Source organism: Vigna radiata, chromosome 3 (genome assembly GCF_000741045.1).
Source record: "Vigna radiata var. radiata cultivar VC1973A chromosome 3, Vradiata_ver6, whole genome shotgun sequence".
In the NCBI taxonomy this organism is placed as follows: domain Eukaryota; kingdom Viridiplantae; phylum Streptophyta; class Magnoliopsida; order Fabales; family Fabaceae; genus Vigna; species Vigna radiata.
The window spans coordinates 12,056,150-12,074,459 of record NC_028353.1 but is presented as its reverse complement, the minus strand read 5'-3'; the positions used below and the strand labels follow the sequence as shown (position 1 = coordinate 12,074,459).

Sequence of the window (18,310 nt, the reverse complement as noted above, 5' to 3'; positions counted from 1 at the left end):
GCATTAATACTCCACGCCTATTACTATGTGACAACATCTAACATTATCTAAAGGCTTAAAATCACTATAACTAACCATCATAATTATGCATTGTTCCACCAAAACATAGTCATTGTTAAACCCAAAATATTATCACTTAACCAAAAAACAACTATAACAACTGATATCCCAAAATATAATCACTTGACATAAGAACTAGTAAACCAGAACATTGCACCACTACACAAATAATTTCTTATTACAGGCAATGCTTCAATCATTCACAACATCGTTAAACTATGCCTACGACCCTATAACATCATTTAAATTATACCCTTATAATTCCATTATAGCAATCAATATTATATAATGAGATATGAAACATAACCATTGTTACACCAAATAGCAAAAACAACATATAACGCTTTCTCTGAATCCGAATAACAACACTTTAATCCCTCAACTATATCAATTATCACAAGAATTCTACTACACATAAAACATAATTTTTCAAACTAAAATAGCGATCACATACTTGATCTTGGTGCTCTTGTAATAAAAAAATAGAAACTCGTACGGTTAGAAGTGGGTTTTAGGCCTAACTCAATCCTACAAAACCGACTTGTAAAGTAAGGTCTGCACCCCACTTATATATTATAAATTAACTTTATCTCTAATCGATGTGGGACTTCCAACACGTACAACCACAAAACATAACCAACAAAATATCACCCAACAAAAAACAAAAATATTGTTCAATAAAATAACACATGGATGTCCAACAATACATGCTCATCCTCATATTTCACAAAACAAAAGACAAAGGTTAGCACTTCTTACCTTGGTTTCTCCTAAGCTTCTTTTCCTCGCACGAATAAGGTTTTCCTACAGTACCAACCTTCACGCTACTATACATTAACACGCACGGTTGTTGTAGGTTATTTTTGTGGCTAGGTCTCGCACTTTAAACCAAATATTGATATTAATGTAGCCAAAACACTAAGGTTGTTGTCAATTATCCTCCCTTAACTTTCCAAAATATATTTGTGCCAATCACCATTAATTATGATTATTCCCTTTTTTTTACTCTCAACCACATTAAAAATAATATGATAACATCACTCTAATTTGCACATTAAAAATTGCTTTATCCTTACCTTAATTAGCCTCAGACTCAAGTGCCTTTATTCAAATTCAATATATATAAAACAAACGTGAAAACAAAAATAAATCACCTAAATTCTAGCTAAAGTTCGAACCCTCTATCTTAAATACTAAGCAAATACGCTAAATCAATCCAATTATCACAATTAGCTAACATTAAATATAATATAAACATTTGTTCTTTCAATTTTGTTAAACATATGTGAGCTTGTCCATAAGTTTACAATATTGACAAATATGCAAGAATAAACAAGATATGATATCCACCAAGTTTTACATGGATTACTACACTTCAACCTAACATACAAACATAAACACGTTAGATTAACTTGTTATATATAATTATTTTAATGTAAGTTTATAAACAAAACAATAACTTCGTGTCTCCTAGCAAAACAATAACTTTGTTATATAAACGTTTTGTAACCATTATTTAAATGTACAGAATTTATTATCATTTGTTTTTCTCGTTAATATATTTTATTTTGTTATTTTACCTCTTAAATCCTGTAATTATGTTTTTTATTCTTAATTAATTATTAATGATAAAATTTATTTATAAATAAAATTATAAAATTTTTCTATTCTGTAATTGCTTTTATGAACATATTTTTTTTCTCGAAATTTCATAGCATTTTTGTTATTTTGATATTACTACTTTATTTTTCATCATCATAAGTAAAAAATGGGTACATGTTTTGTCAAATGACGTCTTTCCACTATCATAATTAAATAAAGACTTAAATATATTTTCTCTATCCAAACTATTTTAAAATATTAAATATACATTATTTTGTCCTCTATTATGTAAAACATTGCGAAAGCTATATTAATCCATTATAAAACTCATATTTTTATATCATAATTATAATCACTACACATATACAAGTAGATGTTTTACATTATTTTGTAAAAATAAGTGAAAACATATAAGCTTTGTGTGTGTTTATTTTTTTATAATAAAAAAAATAAAATTATTATTAAATATAAATATTGTTTATAAATTTATTATAAGTAACTTTTATATATTTTCTAGATAATTTTTAACTAAAAAGTGGTTAACTTAAAAAACACATCAAATTAAAAAAATGATTAAATTTAAATAAAAATGGCATATTACTAAAATAATTATTTTAATTTTAAAATAAATTTAATAAGAGAATTCCCTTTTCATATATATATATATATAAATGTAAAAATACGTATATTTAATTTAAGAATAGAACACAATCTTTAAATAAAATAAGGAGAAAAAACATATTTAAACTGAAACTGTTTCTCTAAAAAAATATAAGTTAAATAAAATTTAATTTCTATACAATAAACTGTCGAATATCCACTTTTGTCCTCTATGTTAGACAGAGGAAGGTGCAAGGAAGGATCTGGCAAAATAGTAAATATAGATTTGGTGACAGGCGGTATTTCAAGCTTCCTCTGAAAATTCAGACTTTCCCGCCCATTTTTTTCATCTTCCTCTTCTTCTTCTTCTTCATCTATCTTTCGCTCTTTCTCTCTGCATTTTTTCTCCCTCACTCTCCTTTCCCTTCTGTCGGCAAGTCTTTCCTAACTGTTTCCGCAATGCCAGATTTAGGGAACCTTGTTCTCTCTTCCACTCTCACTCTCTCCCACTGCTCCTCCGATGTCGCCGACGCTCCCGTCAAAACCCTACCCGATGCCTTCGCTTCCGAGCCCGCCTTCGAGCCTCGGGTTTTGAAACGCACTCGCGGCTCCCTGGATCGGGTCAAGAAGCCCGCTTCCGACAAAGCTTTTCAGGATCGCCTCAAAGATCCCTTCTCTCATCCGTTTCTTGTTGGCGCTCCCAAATTGGTATTATTTTTTTAACCAGTTTTTTAATTTGTTTTTATTAATTGATTTTGCATGCAACTTATTGTCACTTGCGTGGGTTCAGTGGGAGTGTTGTTTTTGCCGCCATTTTATCTACCCCGGGGAGGAGCTGCTGTGTTCGGTTCGCGGATGCGACGCTCGGTGCCATTCTGAATGTGCGAAAGATTCTGGTGGAGCTACCAGTCTGAAAAAGTACAAGTGTCCACAGCATGTAGGTTTTTAGTGAATGCAGCATTGGTTTTTCTCGTTGAATTATTTTTTTCTTCTGATTAATGAAATTTGTGGAAGATTAATTGGATGTGTGATTTATCATTTTGCTGATACTTAGTTTAACGCACTGAGTGAATGTAGAGTATTTGTGTCTTGTGATGAACTTGGGGTGTTATGAACACACGTGGAAAGGGAGATTGATCAGTTCTAAAATGTTGACGTGTGTGTACTAAACTCTTCCATAAGTACACTGTCAAACTTATGAATAATCCTCATTTAACAAAAGCCTAGTGAATAATTTAATTAAGCTGTTTGCTGAACCGCATCCACAGTTTTTTTTTTCTTTATTTTTGTCTTCCTTGTCTTGCATTTCTCTTATCAAGTTCTTGAATGAATAGGTATGCTTCATTTGCAAGCAAAAAAAGCAGTTTAAGTGTGTACGTTGTAAAATTGCGTTCCATAATAAATGTGCACCGTGGCCAGATGAAGTGTTGCCGCTAAAAGATCATCCTGGGCTAGCTGTTTGCTGGAGGCATCCTTCTGATTGGCGCTTGGATAGGAAGGTCAATTTTTTCTTTTCACCAGAATCTTTTACTGTTTCTGCTTATTGTTTATACTGCAAACTGCTGTATCTCTTTCAGCTAGATTCCCGGCCATATTCAAATTCAGTTGTTTGTTCTGCTTAGAATATCTAATTTTGCCTTTCTTTCTTTACCCACTTGGATATCTCCTTTTATAAATATCTCATCGTGATGGTTAGATATTGCGTATGGTTCCAGTGGCTCTACACAGTCATAGGCTTTCTTGATGTTTAAATTGATTAAGTTGTCACATGTGCAAAAATATACTTTTTAAGGTTTTACTGCTTCTGCTTGGATTAATATATTTGTAGAGCCTCACTTGATTTAGGTATATCTTTTCAAAGTTTTATTTTTTTATTGGTATTTTTCATTGATTAGGCTGGCTGACAGGAATGTTGTATTTGTTGGATGAGCAGCCTGATGCTTCGACAAGTGACATTTCGGTAAGGCTTGTGAAAAGTATTTTACATCTAATGCACTTATATGTGTGTGTATACTGTTCTGATATTTTGTGATATTTATGGATGTAAGATGAATAATATATAGCTTGTTTGAGAAAGAAAGGAATCTATATCACTAAATTAATTAATGCGAAATTATGAAGGATTCTGTATTTTAATTATAATTTTAATGACTTCGATTGTTCATTATATAAGCTGGTTTCTTTTGAATGAGTGAAGCCAGCTACTTGCATAATACCTTTTGTAATATTGCTAATATAAGTTTTTAAAATTTCCACTCACCTTTTTTCCAGGAAGTATTCTGTCGCTTGCCTCTTCCGTTTATCAGTGAGGAGTTTAAGATTGATTCCACCTGGAAAGACATGGACAGTAAGATGGAGCAGCCACCACCATACGTACACATAAGACGCAGTATCCTACTTGTTTTCTCGTGTGCTATAGTGAAGCTGCTATTGTATTCAATAAAATTAGAATTTGTGTAGCCCTTTTAGAGTGTTAAGTCAAACAACTTGATTTTACTCTTGGTATAATTAATAGTTTTCAAGTTAAGTACTGCACTGCTCATCTTGTTGTTAGCCTGAATTAATATCAGATATATACTTAGTAAAGAAGAAACGTAGTAATGTGGATGATGGTGCAGGGTGCACCAGTTGCAGCTCTACATGTTCTGATGATTGTGTGTGCAGGTACATGTATCAGAGTCTTTTTCTTTTGGATGAAACTTCTTTTATAAATGTAGATCATGTAGAGATAGTGTAGGTGTTTTAATTTTAGTTGACAATGAATTATTTTTCTATTGCTTATTCTAGACAAATGTTTTTTTACAGTTGAAAATTTGTTATTCCTAGACATGAAGGATTGAAATATTGATGCATGCTACTCCTAGAGTTTACAAATTACAGAGAAATATTATTTGTTTGGTCTATAAAATTGTGATCACATTCTCCCTTTTAATGGAAGAGGTTGTAGTGTTGTACACTGTTAGGAATCTCAGTGAAAAATCCTAACGGACTCTCTCACTCACTGTTATGAACTCTCAACAGAATAGATGAATGAAAGAATGGGTATATTATTTACTGTATTGACATGTGTAAAACACGTGTCTATCTAGAGCCTAACCTCCCTCCACCGGGTCTAATACCAGCCTATACAAAGTATGTAATTCTCTGAATAAAAACAATACAATGCTTATTTTCTTTTATATCCATATTCCCCGCATACTCCCCGCCTTTTCCTAACTGCTGAGGCAGTTAGGAATTCTACTCCTCTACTCTCTCTTCTTCCTTCTCACATAAACCTTCCAGTCTGTAACATACACTGACAATACACTTATGTACACTTAAAATAACGTGGCACATTATATGACATGTCACTGTAATTGGTTGTGAACATGTAAGACTAATATAATTGTTTATTAAGATTTAATCAACTGGGTTATACATTAACTATTGCATGTCATCCATCAGGGTTCAATGCATAAGTTGCTCAAAAGCGTGTGGATGCTCTGAAAATTGCAACAATCGTCCATTTCGCAAGGAGAAAAAGATCAAGATAGTCAAGGTGTGAAATTTTACTGCATCAAGATGGACACAATAATTTTTATTTTAAAGCATTTTTTTATTTTTTTGTGGGTTTCTCTTCTATTAATCTTAAGAATTAAAAAATATTGCTATAAATTATTAAACGTCTTATTTTTTTATAGACTGAGCATTGTGGATGGGGAGTGGAGGCCGCTGAAACCATTGATAAAGGTGGATTTATAGTTGAGTATATTGGAGAAGGTAGTTTCTATATGGCTTCTAGTTTCATATTGTCAAGTATTGCTTGTGTCCCCTTTCTTTGGTAACCATAATTGAGTGTTCCCTTTAGAAAATATAAAATGTCATTTAAAAGCATATGATCTTCTATACCACATGTTTTCTGTAGCTTATGTCTTTATGCTACGTCTTTAATCTATTTAATTAGAAAATTTTATGCTGCAGTAATTGACGATGCTTTATGTGAGAAGAGGCTCTGGGACATGAAATACATGGGTGTACAAAATTTTTACATGTGTGAGATTCGGAAAGACTTCACAATTGATGCAACTTTCAAAGGGAATACTTCACGTTTTTTGAACCATAGCTGTGATCCCAACTGTGTTTTGGAAAAATGGTTAGTGTCAAATACCATCATACTCATCCTAGGCTGCATTACTTTTTCACTCTTCTGAGACTAATCAACAGATACGCTGTTTCCTACTGGACCAAATTATTATTAAAAACTTGTGAGAAATATAACCTGATATTATGTACTTCGATTTCCTTGAAGTAATCAAATATTATTTTACAGGCAAACTGAATATTAATAGAAACTCAAGCCTTGGCACAGATGTGCCGATATCTGAAAAAAATAGGTTCATTATAATGGTGTGCTTATTGCCTTATTGCCTCCGAAAGAAAACCCTAAACGATCCCAGATTACAACATGTACTCAAATAAGATATGCTTCCTATGCATGCTTTTAGATCAGATACTGAATTGCTGGTTTTTTTCATTTCAACTTCTTAGAAAGTGGCTGGTATAGATAACATTTATGCTGCCAATCGTGTATCTCTATTAATCAAGACAAAAGGACATGGGATGCGTTTCTTAGATTATTAGATTTCTTTTGAATTCTTCAGTATTCCATAAGTTATCTTGAGTCCGGATGTGTTTCTAAAATAGCCAATATGCTCTTTGGTCCTTTTTATAAGAACCAAATATAGTGTTTGATTTGGTCCTTTTTATAAAAACAATCTGGCATGTCTTCCACTTTAATTGTTTTTCATTAAAGTATCCTTAATTACGAGTCATTTTCTGAGTTCAAGTAATAGAAAGTAAAGTATGTTAATGTATTAGCCTCCGTGGTAGTTTAACTTTGTTTTGTATATAGAGCATTTTTTTTTTAATTTACTTTGATTATTCATATGCATCGCTAGCAAAAATTAATATATATATATATATATATATATATATATATATATATTCATGAAGTGAGATTAAAAAAGTTAAAGCAATTTTTTTGAAAAAAATGTCTTGTTAATTTTGGGGATAATTTTGGAAAACGAATAAATTTATAACAAATTTACGATATTAACCAAAATAATTCTTTTTTTAATTCCTAATGAATTAGTTAAGTAAGTCTACAAAAAGGGATCGTGGAAGTCTTGTTATACATTGAGAAAAAAATCCTACAATTACCACTTCCCCGTCTTCTTTGCAATGTTATTTTTAGTTTGTAGATAGAGCATTCTCCGTAGGGCAGCTTGTATATTGCTATATGGTGTGATTTGTGTTCAATATTATGTTTTGCTGATCAATTGGTGTTCTATAAAGCTATGCTGCTATATTCTAAATGAGATTGAAGATGTATTTGACCCTTTAAGACCAATTAGACTACTTTGCTTCACAATTTGTAAGATGTAAAAATAATATTCGCTTAAGTCTTATTCAAAACATGGGCTAATTGGATTCAGCAGTTCCAATTAATTAGATTATTTTGATGTTTGTCTGTTATGAAACTAAACTATTTTTAGAGAACAATGGATAGAAAATTTGAGCCTCTTTATTTCTGCAAATGTACAACAAAAGATACAAACGACCACTCTCCTTTCTATTGGATTATTCCAGTTTCAAAACTCTTAAAACTCCCAAAGTAATTCCTTTTCCCTATAAGTTTCCTCTAAAAGAGATCCTAGCTACTAACAGACTATAGTTGTAAAAGCTACCGTACAACTTTATTCTTAGTTATTGCTTTAAAACCTCCTCCTATAATAAACACGTAATCTTGTCTTATTTTTACATGTTGTATTTGTTTTTGCCTAACAATGCCCACCCTCCTGAGAATTAACCTTGTCCTCAGGGTCAAAAATAAGAAATTGATTTTGAATAGTAGATAAGATAAATCCTTCCCACGTGGATCCCTCAATTGTTTTCCTTTCCATTGCACTAACACCTGTTGTATTGGAGTGACATTTATTTTAGTGATCTTGCATCTTCCTTGGATGTAAGCTTGAATCAACAATTTTGTAGTTCCTTGCAATTTTAGAGCAACTTCGACTGAATGTTTCCTTTTGGCCTTCTTAAGCCAAGATACTTGAAACACAAGATGAATTCAAGCTTGTGGTAATTCTAATTTGAAAGCCACTTCATTGAGTTGCTATAGTACCAAATATGATCCAAAGTAATGTGGTAACAGTTTGGGAAGAAGTTGATTAGATATAGAGGTCTGTCTATGTGGCCAAATTTTTAAATACACAAATCATCTAGTTTAATCTTGGCAAGTTTATAGGTCTCGGCATGAGAAAGGTGTGTTAGAAGTCCTACATTAACTAGAGATAAGACCAATTTATACTATATAAGTGGGTGTATTTGACCTTGCAAACCGGTTTTGTAAAGTTGATTTAGACTCAAAGTCCGCTTAACATTTATGTTTTATTTCACCAAAGACATGTTTGTTCTCAAGTCTCCTTCCTCTATTTGTCGGCCTATTTCTCCAAAGCATCCATTACGTTTTCCATTATGCACTCAGATCTTGAAGGTTAGATTAAATTATTAGGAAGCATCACTATTTTTTGAGAAAAACAATGAATAGTAAATTTGATTCACCACATATAAAACAAAAGATACAAAGAAGCACTCTCCTTTTCACTAAGATTATTCCAGTTACAAAACACTTTAAACTCCCAAAAGTAATTCCTTTTCCCTCTAAGCTTCCCATAAAAGGGAACCTATTTGCCAACAAAATCTTGGTGTCAAAGCTATCTTACAACTGTATTCTTAATTATTATTTTTAAACCTTCTCCTATCCTATAATAAACCTGTAATCTTTTGTTATTGTCAACTTGTTGTATTTGGTTGTGCCTAACAGTTTGCCTAGGAGGTAGGAAATTATTTTATGGAGGAAGGTTGGCCAAAGTTTTTTATATATGCAACATGGGAGGATTTGGCATCTCAGTGCACATGCAACTTAAATATGTAGCTTGACAACCTGTAATATTAAGAGAAATAGTTTCTTTATGCTTTTAGCAGAGAATGAGGCAGTCAACTTCCTGCACAAGTGAATTATATGTTCCATATTGTTCTACAGGAGTTTGTTAATGCTCATGTATGAAACAGATCTTTCTTTTCTTATACTGCGTTCTTAACTTTGTTTGTTCTCAGCTTAGATTATGTACGGATGCTAATATAGAATTCCTGACTCAGGTGTCCATTAAATTTTAAGCATTAAGTACCATGTTCCCCTAAAATAATGTTTTTATTATAAGCCATTTACAGCTATTGATGAAGTGGTTTATACTTTTGTGCTTAAGTTATTGACATGTAACATTGTTAATTAGTAGGTTTTCTACTTTATGATAATCTTCTTTGCAGCTGATTGATATGTTTTATAACCAGAATAATTTGGCATATTCACTGCCATTTAACAAAATGAATCTGTTTATGTATTTCGTCGCAACATCTGTTTTATATTTAGGTCTAAATTTATCTGGTTTCTTTTAGGCAAGTAGATGGTGAAACACGTGTGGGTGTATTTGCTGCTCGTTCAATAGAATCTGGAGAGCCATTAACATATGATTACAGGTAAATTTGATCCTACCTTTTATTGCTATGGTTGAGAGAGAGTTGACAATTCTCTAGAAGTGGACTAGAAAATGATGACATGTCAAATTTAATTGAATGGCTCATTACTGAGAGAATCTTATTCAATAATAATAATCTTTAGTGTTATACAAGGAAACTTTACCTAGTGCATAACTAATTTACTGCCATTCAAATATGTCAATCAATGAAATAAAGCAATTAAACCAACTTCTCTAATTTGTGCAATTTTCTTTGAGTAAATATTGCTGGTTGATCTTGAAGCATCAATTTGCCTACCAGAAGTTGATGGTGAGGTGAGACATGGCCTTAGTAAAAGACACCAACAATCTGAAGATTGTTGGAGACATGAGGAAGACACATAAGGTGGGCATCATAGGCTTCATGAATATAGTGACAGTCAACTTTGAGTAAAATACCTTGACCAAGAGTACTTAGTGAGTACCTAATTTATTCAGTGAGCATCAACCAAGTTTAGAAGAGGAGAGTGCATTAATTGACTAGTTGAACAAAAGTGCAACATCAAGATGAGTAATAATTAAATAATTGAGGTTGCTAACCAATTGACTATATAGGGAAGGATTAGACAAGGGTTTTCCTTCATCTTTATAGTGCTTTTACATTCACTTCCACAGGAGTATGGGTAAAATTGGCATCTTACAATCTAGCCAAAGTGATTAACTCCTAAAAGTTGTGAAAAAATGTGTAGGTAGTAAGCAGTAATATGGAATTACTTTTCTTGATATAAAAGAGAAACAATGCATTGGTGTTTTGAAAAAACGAAATCCTTAATAAAAGGAAAGAAATCTGCTAAAATAAAGGAAAGAAATCTCCAGATATAAAGACTCTGAATTTTGAGCAAATCTACAAATCCCAATCCCTTAATTTAGGGATTTCTTACAAACAAATCTATTTATATTTATTGTACATTAAATGTGCAATATTTACATCCATATTTCAACGTAAGTATATGCCATAATTGCTTATATAAAAGAGTTAACTTGTGAGAGTAGATCTTGTATTGCCTATGTGTTGATCGTCATATTATATTTATTTCTCTATTGAAGTAAGAATCCATATAAATGAATGAATTAGCTTAGAGATCATTGAACTCTCTTTGTCATTTTTCATATTTTCCACTCTTAAGTTGGTATAAGCAGGTTGATTTTGCTGTTTGTCATAATCTGTTGCATTCTTCACTTTCTGTTGCTGTCCACCATCACTAGCTGCAATGCCTTGCTGCTTTTGAGCAATTGTTTCTATCTTGTCAAGCAACATGAAAGCCATTACATGTTATTGTCTGTTGCTATTGCCCACTGACTTTTTTCCAAAAAAGAATTGGATCTGAAATGCCCATCCGAGCAATGGAGGCTCCTGCCAGTCTTGGAGGCCAACTCTGCCCCGCACAACCGTGTGTCTTGTCCATGTACAACCTTTTGACCACTGCAACAATTTCACACCACCCTTTTTGCTCTCACTAACTGCTTTTCTTCCAACTTGTCTTTCTTCATTTTGTATTGTTTCACGCATAATCATAGTTGAATACCTTGCAGATTCCTTTCTTTTTACCTGCCTTTTTTTTAAATGGCTATTGGCAGACCTGCCCACTCCTTTTTTCGTTCTCCAATAATTTCTTCAGACTTAATGACAAAAATTACTTGTCTTGGTCTTCATGGCCAAGGCTTCCATAATCATTACCATTCGACAAGGTTAAACAGTGGAAGAAGATGGATTTTCAGCTATGTATCCTATTGTGACAACCTGTGCTACCCAATATATTGGGAACTCTTGGAGCATTTAAAATATGTAACTCCTGGAAGAAGGCTGAGTGAGCATTTTCTTGCAAATGATTTCAACACCTTTATGATTATGCTCATAAACTGGAATCTTTGAAACAAATACATGATGACATGACCTCCTTATTGCTAAAGCCCAATCAACTATTGAGGAATTGAAGATATCTGTAGAAGTTGATTCTTTAGAAGAGATTAAGAAGTTGGATAAGTTCTACGTGGTTATAATTCTTCATGCTACACACCCAAATTTTTTTCTTGTACAAGACCAAATCTTGACTGGTCAAGAAATTCCATCAATGGAAAGTCTCGTAACATGAATGCTTCGTGTTCTCACTCTCGTTACCTAAAATTTGCATGATTTTGTTGAATCATTTGTCATGGTGTGTACTCGCAGAAGGGTGGCTACATAAATAGAAGAGGATGAAGTGGTTGTGGTCATCCTTAATGCTCTTATTGTAAGAAGATTGGAGACAACCAATGTCTCCAAAACTAATACGGTGGATCCTAAGTTTTCTTATGAATAATATTAGGAATATCTTTGGGTAAAACCAAAGTCTGTGTATTCTTGATTTAGGTGCTTTTGATCATGTTTCTGGTAATAGTTCTAAGCTTTCTTCTCTTGTAGAGTTCTGTTTTTTATTACATTAGCCAAAAGGTCCTATCATGATTCTTAGGGAGTTGGTCAGGTCTCCTTCTCTCCTTCCTTGAACCTAAATTACGTTCATCTTGTCAATGCTTTTCCTTGTAACCTCATTTCTTAGACAATAGTATTGAATGTCTCGTACTTTTCATGAGCATGGTATACTATCTAAAGGGCACAACCATGATTTAATCATTGTTTCCAAATGATTATGTTATTTATAAGCCTTCATGTTAGACATTGAAAAATAGAACACAACAATAACGTAACACAATGAACTCATTTGACAAAAAATCAAATAAAATCAAATCTATTCAAATCGGAGCCAAATGAGACGTTAAAGGCTCTATACATCGATAATGACCTTTTTGGTCTACTTGTGACCTCAATGGCAATAACTATTTAAATGGCAACAAAATGAAGCTCTCAATATTGAAAGCCTTAATATGAAATAAGTATGGAGATTCTAAAGATATTTTAATATGGAAATATTAAAGATGATTTTATCCTAATAACATGCTATTTACATTAGACTTTGCAAAAAAAATTTCTTGACATCCATTTATAAGAGGGGTTATCCTTTTGATACATTTATAGCTAAATAGTAATCTTAAACACCAGAGCAAATGTTTCCTTTTAATCCTTTCTATATTCCTGTCAATTACCAAGAGCTGCCAAATAAACCTTATATTAGTCTAATGAACCGTCAAATTTGAGTTTGAAGTGCACGCTCATTTTCATCCAATGGGCAAGAAATGATATCCCAAGTATAATATTCCTTGAATACTTGCAACTCTTCTTCCATATCTCTCACCCAATAGGTTTAGGTTTGTAAAAGTTTGGGAGAGAAAACTGAGAAGTAAAAAATATTATTACTGTGCTATAATTCTATTACACATAGTGCCTTATTTAAGAGACTATGGACCAACGTAAATAAGGCTTCTAAAAAGCCCAAAACCAAAAAGCCAGTTAAAACAATACAATATATTTCAACACTCCCCCTCAAGCTGGAGCATATAGATCATATGCACCAAGCTTGGAACATATAAATCGAATCCTAGGACCCTTAGAGATTTGGTCAGAATGTCTCCGAGTTGTTCATTAGAATTGACAAACTCGGTAACAAGTTCCTTGGTCAATAACTTCTCTCTAATAAAATGACAATCAATTTCTATATGTTTTGTTCTCTCATGAAACACTGGATTGGAGGCAATATGAAGGGTTGCTTGGTTCTCACAGTATAGTTTCAACGGCTCATTTCCACAAAATTTCAATTCTTGGAGAAGTTGCTTGATCCACACAAGTCCGCATGTAGTCAAAGCCATAGATTAATATTCAGTTTCAGCACTAGATCTAGCAACAACACTTTGTTTTTTACTTTTCCAAGATACAAGATTCCCTCCAAGTAGAACACAATATCCTGTAGTAGATCTTCGATCAATTGGAGAACCAGCCCAATCTGCATCACAATTGCAAATTTTCCTACAAATAAGATCTTTGTCATCATATTTGACCCATTCTTGTCAATATGGACTTTCCTACAATCTTCAACCAATTGTGAGCCCCTTCACATTGGCATTGCCCCCTTGAACTAACCACTAGTACCCTTACTTGTATTATGGTTCATTATAATGACCTTCCATCATGAAGACTTTTGATACAAGAATTTGTCTAAGCCTGTCACAACACCAACCATCCGCTTTGATACTAGTTGTTGGGAAGATAACAAAATAACAAATAACAAGCAAAAGCAAAATCCCCAATGAAATCTTCCCTTAATAAATAATATGTGTAACGATAAAATGAACAAAATAAAGAGGGGAGAATTCAACAAACACCAAAACTTTTAATGTGGGAAAGCCTAAATATGGAGGAAAAACCCATGGGACCTAGTCTAGAAAAGTCTTCCACTAATGATAATTAATGGGTAAACCAAAACTCCTTTTGGAACTTTCAAGGATCAACAAGAAAGAATATTCTCAAAATTTTAGATGATTCCTTGTATCAAAAGTCTTTCTGATAGGAGTCACACAGGTGTGTCCCATTATAATAAATGACAATATAATTAGTGGTACTCATGGTTAGTTTAAGAGGGAAGTGCTAATGTGAAGAGATTGACACATGAGGACGGAGATTGTTGGGAAATCCATACTAACAAGAATGAGTAAGATATGATGACAAAGATCTTACATGTAGAAAAATTGCAAATTGCAAGGAAGAAGCCAGTTTGGTTGACTATGGCCCTAATTAATTGGTTAAGGGGAGATTTGTTAGGTGGGTCACCAATTATGGGAGCACACTAATTTTAAGAAGAAAGTTTTGTTTGCAACTGAAATTTTTCCGTAAAAAGCAAACCAACTACTTCAACATCAACTAAAGTTTGTTCTTTCGTACAACCTGTGAGTGCATTAGATTACTTTGCACACCAACCAAAAGCTTGTCTTTTTGGTTTTCCTCTGTTCGGTGTACTTGTATAAATACTCAAAAGCCAGGACAAGTTCAATAGGGTGTGTAATTCACCCTCCACTCCTTTAGTTTTGAGTGTTGAGAAAAGAAAAAGGAGAAGCCACTAGAGAGTGCCTTTGGTGAGGTAAGAGAGTGGATCTCTCTATTGTTTAATTAAGAGGTACTTTCTTGCGTTATCCACTTTGTTCGTAAAAAGAATATTTTTTCTGTTGACCCTTGGAAGTTCCTATAGTTGTAGATATCAATTATTATTAGTGGAAGATTTTTCTGGACTAGGTCCCTTGGGTTTTTCCTCCATATTCATGTTTTTTCATGTTAAAAGTTTTGGTGCTTGTTGATTTCTTCCTTCTCTATTTTGTGCATCTTACCATTACAATTATTTATTGAAGCAAGATTTGATCTGAGTTTTGGTTTCTGCTTGTTTTTTGTTATCTTCCCCACAATGGGGACACATATTCAGATTGCAACATAAGATAAACAACAATTTATAAAGTCTCTACCCAAAATTTAAAAGGCATTAAGGACTGTAGAAGCAAAGTGTGTACATAATAAAAATGATGATTCTTGTTAGAACCTGTTTTATTAGCTGTATTATTTCTGTCAGAATCTGTGTTTTATTAGTTGTATTGTTTCCTTATCTAGCAGATTACAATTATAGTGTATGATGGGAATATCCCTTAATCATAGGGATCTGGTTGTCTAGGTGATATTATTATACTTCCTAAAATAGTTTTCTAGCCTTGGATATATGAATTCTGTTCTCAGCATAATTTAATACATCAATTATTCTACCCTAAATTGTGAGAGTTCTTTTTCAGCCATTCCAATATGTTGATGTCTACAAGGACGTGAATGTTGAAAATTTTATATGAATTTAGGATCATAAGTTTGGTCTTTATTTCAAAGAAAGGCATGTTGAAACAAATATCTTAAAATTTGAGTGTCAGGGTGGTCTAAACTCTTATGCTTCACCTCAATCCAATTACCAATCGTTTTACAAGTCAAAAAACAAGGTTATAGGAATAGGAAAATTTGATAAAAAAGTGTTGTTTGGATGGATAGAAGTAAAACTAAACGTAGAGAAATTTGTATACCCTTATATAGATGAGTTGAAAGAGTGAAAGGAAATAAATAAATTATACTGAAATTATTTGTAGATATGTAGTCTATTGGCGTGGCATTAGTGGAAGTTAATGTTTTTGTTAGGGCGCGGCATTTGTCAACAATGGAAATACCAAAGTCAATCCACATCGAAGTTACTATAACCTCTAGATCTATCGGAACTGATTGATTTTATCACTACACTTTCCAAGTTTAAATATTGGTGGTGGTTGATAGACTGATGTCCATTTTCTTCCCCTCAAGCATGTCTTTCTTTGGTAATGACTAATTTTGACTGTTAAATGGAAAGGGACAACCTGCATTAAAATACATAAGATCGAATATCTATAATATTCTTTAAACAAAAATCAAAATATAAAAAGGTTTCAATTATCATGCTATTTTTTTTCGAGATTGTGATGAGTTTATCACAATCATTATCATGATTGTTTTTATCACCACTGTTGTTCTTGTTAGTGTCACCATTGCCATATTTGCCGCCAATGCAATGACTGCCACAGCTATCACTGTATGAACGGTGGTGGTGGTTGCAATAGTTATCATGACATCGATGTTAGCAGTAGTTGTTGCAGTGGTTTTGGCAATAGTGACACTGATCATCGTGACATTAATGATGATTGTAATGAGAATAATAACAATGACAATAATAATAATCAATGTGGATAGACAATAACAATCCATTGATGTTTATCATGCTTGTGGTGGTGGTTTTACAATAAATTTGAAAGAGTGGTGGGATGATCGAGATCTTTAAGAGTCTGATATTTTTGTGTGATTACTTTTTTAGAAAAATTATTGTATGTATTTTGATCCAGTCTTTCTATTTAATTTACCAGTTTATATTATTAAACTTCTTTTTACATGAAAAAAGATATTCTCATATGATAATATATATCTTTAAAAGAATTATTCCTCTTAGACATGAATAGAACACATGACAAAGGATGAGGGCCTATAAGCTTAAACTCTTACATGAAAATACAGGACACCGGACACTATTAATTTTTAAATTATACGAGACGAGAGTTGCATATACATTTGGAGAAATTCTAATGAAATGGGTAGAATAACAAAATAAGACGATGAACTCATCCATTGTTGCAAGTTAAAAAACTAATAAGCATTTAATAATAATGTACCTCATCTATTGTCTGCATTGTTAAAGTTTCGAAAAGGTATTAACGTGTAAATGCAACAAAAAAATAGGTTTTTAAATTTTAACTAAAAAAGGGATAGACATGTTAAACAGTGTTTGTACAAATAAAATGTGGACGTAAAGAGACCAGAGAATAAAGTTTCTTACGTTCAGTGAGGCTCAGTTGGAGACTCCATTAGAGTGGGGTATGGGTTGGTAAAATACTGCACTGAAGTGCCATGTTGGCTTAAACTCCTTTCGAATGCCCTGCCTGGGCATGAAACTAAACCAGAGTGCAGATATAAATAGGTTGGGGAGAAACTCAAATTGGTGCTCTAGGTTAGAAACCTTGCTTGAAGAGAGAAGATACAATGTCTTTGAATAATACTTGAGTGAGAAATGGGGTGAAGACTATTCCCCACTTAACGTTTAGCTAGTAGGAGTCGTGAATTAGCTGCAGGCCCATTCACCTTTGTAACATATGTCTTGTATTTCTTGTAACATATAGCTAACTAATAACTAAAGGATCAATCTATCAGATAATTTTGTTTACTCTGCAGTATCTTTTCTCTGAAACTTCCAACAATAGAGATTTATGTTATCTGGTTATTGGCTTTGTAGATTCGTGCAATTTGGTCCAGAGGTTAAATGCAACTGTGGTGCAGCAAATTGTCAAGGCTTTCTAGGGACAAAAAAGAAAATTGGCAAGCTGGATTTCTGTTGGGGCTCTAAACGCAAGCGAACATCATCAAATGCTTGCATTACGCTGGTAACAACTGTATGATATGCCAATATATTAAGTGTATCCATCACTGTTGTAATGTAGACAGAAAAGTGAAAAGGGATGCTCGGATGGAGGGGTCTGGGTGTAAGAAAAGATGGGAAAAAGAATATCTCAAATATTCCGTTCCATTGTTGTAGATGGAAATGCCAATTTATTGATTCAAGATTGTGACAGCATTGTCACTCAAATTTTCATCCCAGGAATTAAAACATGTAAATTGATATTTCTGAGATAGCACACATCAGTGTTGAATAATGACCAGTATCAAAATTGTGTTTGATTAAAATTTGAAGTATTCTTATTTCTAAACTGTGTTTGATTAAAATTTGAAGTATTCTTATTTCTAAACTGTGAAGGATTGCTAAATCAATTTACCAATTAATCGAAATGTACTATTAGGCTGGAAAGTGAAGTACTTCCTAAAAATAGATGAAGAAGGATCATCAATGTTACATAGGATCTGCTTTAACTGATTGGAGTAGTAGATACAACTTTTTAACCTAATA

General features: G+C 32.8%; 1 protein-coding gene across 1 annotated transcript; it reads left to right on the top strand.

Annotated features, from left to right (window-relative positions):
- Positions 1–2,542: 2,542 nt before the first annotated feature.
- On the top strand, positions 2,543–18,090 carry LOC106757245 (histone-lysine N-methyltransferase ASHR3). The gene is made up of 11 exons (XM_014639872.2): positions 2,543–2,970; positions 3,053–3,199; positions 3,597–3,761; positions 4,196–4,222; positions 4,534–4,651; positions 4,833–4,926; positions 5,707–5,800; positions 5,943–6,021; positions 6,223–6,394; positions 9,763–9,843; positions 17,642–18,090. Exons 1-11 carry the CDS (start codon positions 2,722–2,724, stop codon positions 17,802–17,804), a joined length of 1,389 nt encoding a protein of 462 aa, XP_014495358.1. The 5' UTR covers positions 2,543–2,721; the 3' UTR covers positions 17,805–18,090.
- The last annotated feature ends 220 nt before the right edge of the window (positions 18,091–18,310 follow it).

Coding starts and splice junctions, on each gene's coding strand:
- LOC106757245 (XM_014639872.2), top strand. CDS start 2,722: ATGCCAGATTTAGGGAACCTTGTTCTCTCTTCCACTCTCACTCTCTCC. Junction 3,762..4,195: donor ATTGGCGCTTGGATAGGAAG/GTCAATTTTTTC, acceptor TTGGATGAGCAG/CCTGATGCTTCGACAAGTGA. Junction 4,652..4,832: donor ATACGTACACATAAGACGCA/GTATCCTACTTG, acceptor AATTAATATCAG/ATATATACTTAGTAAAGAAG.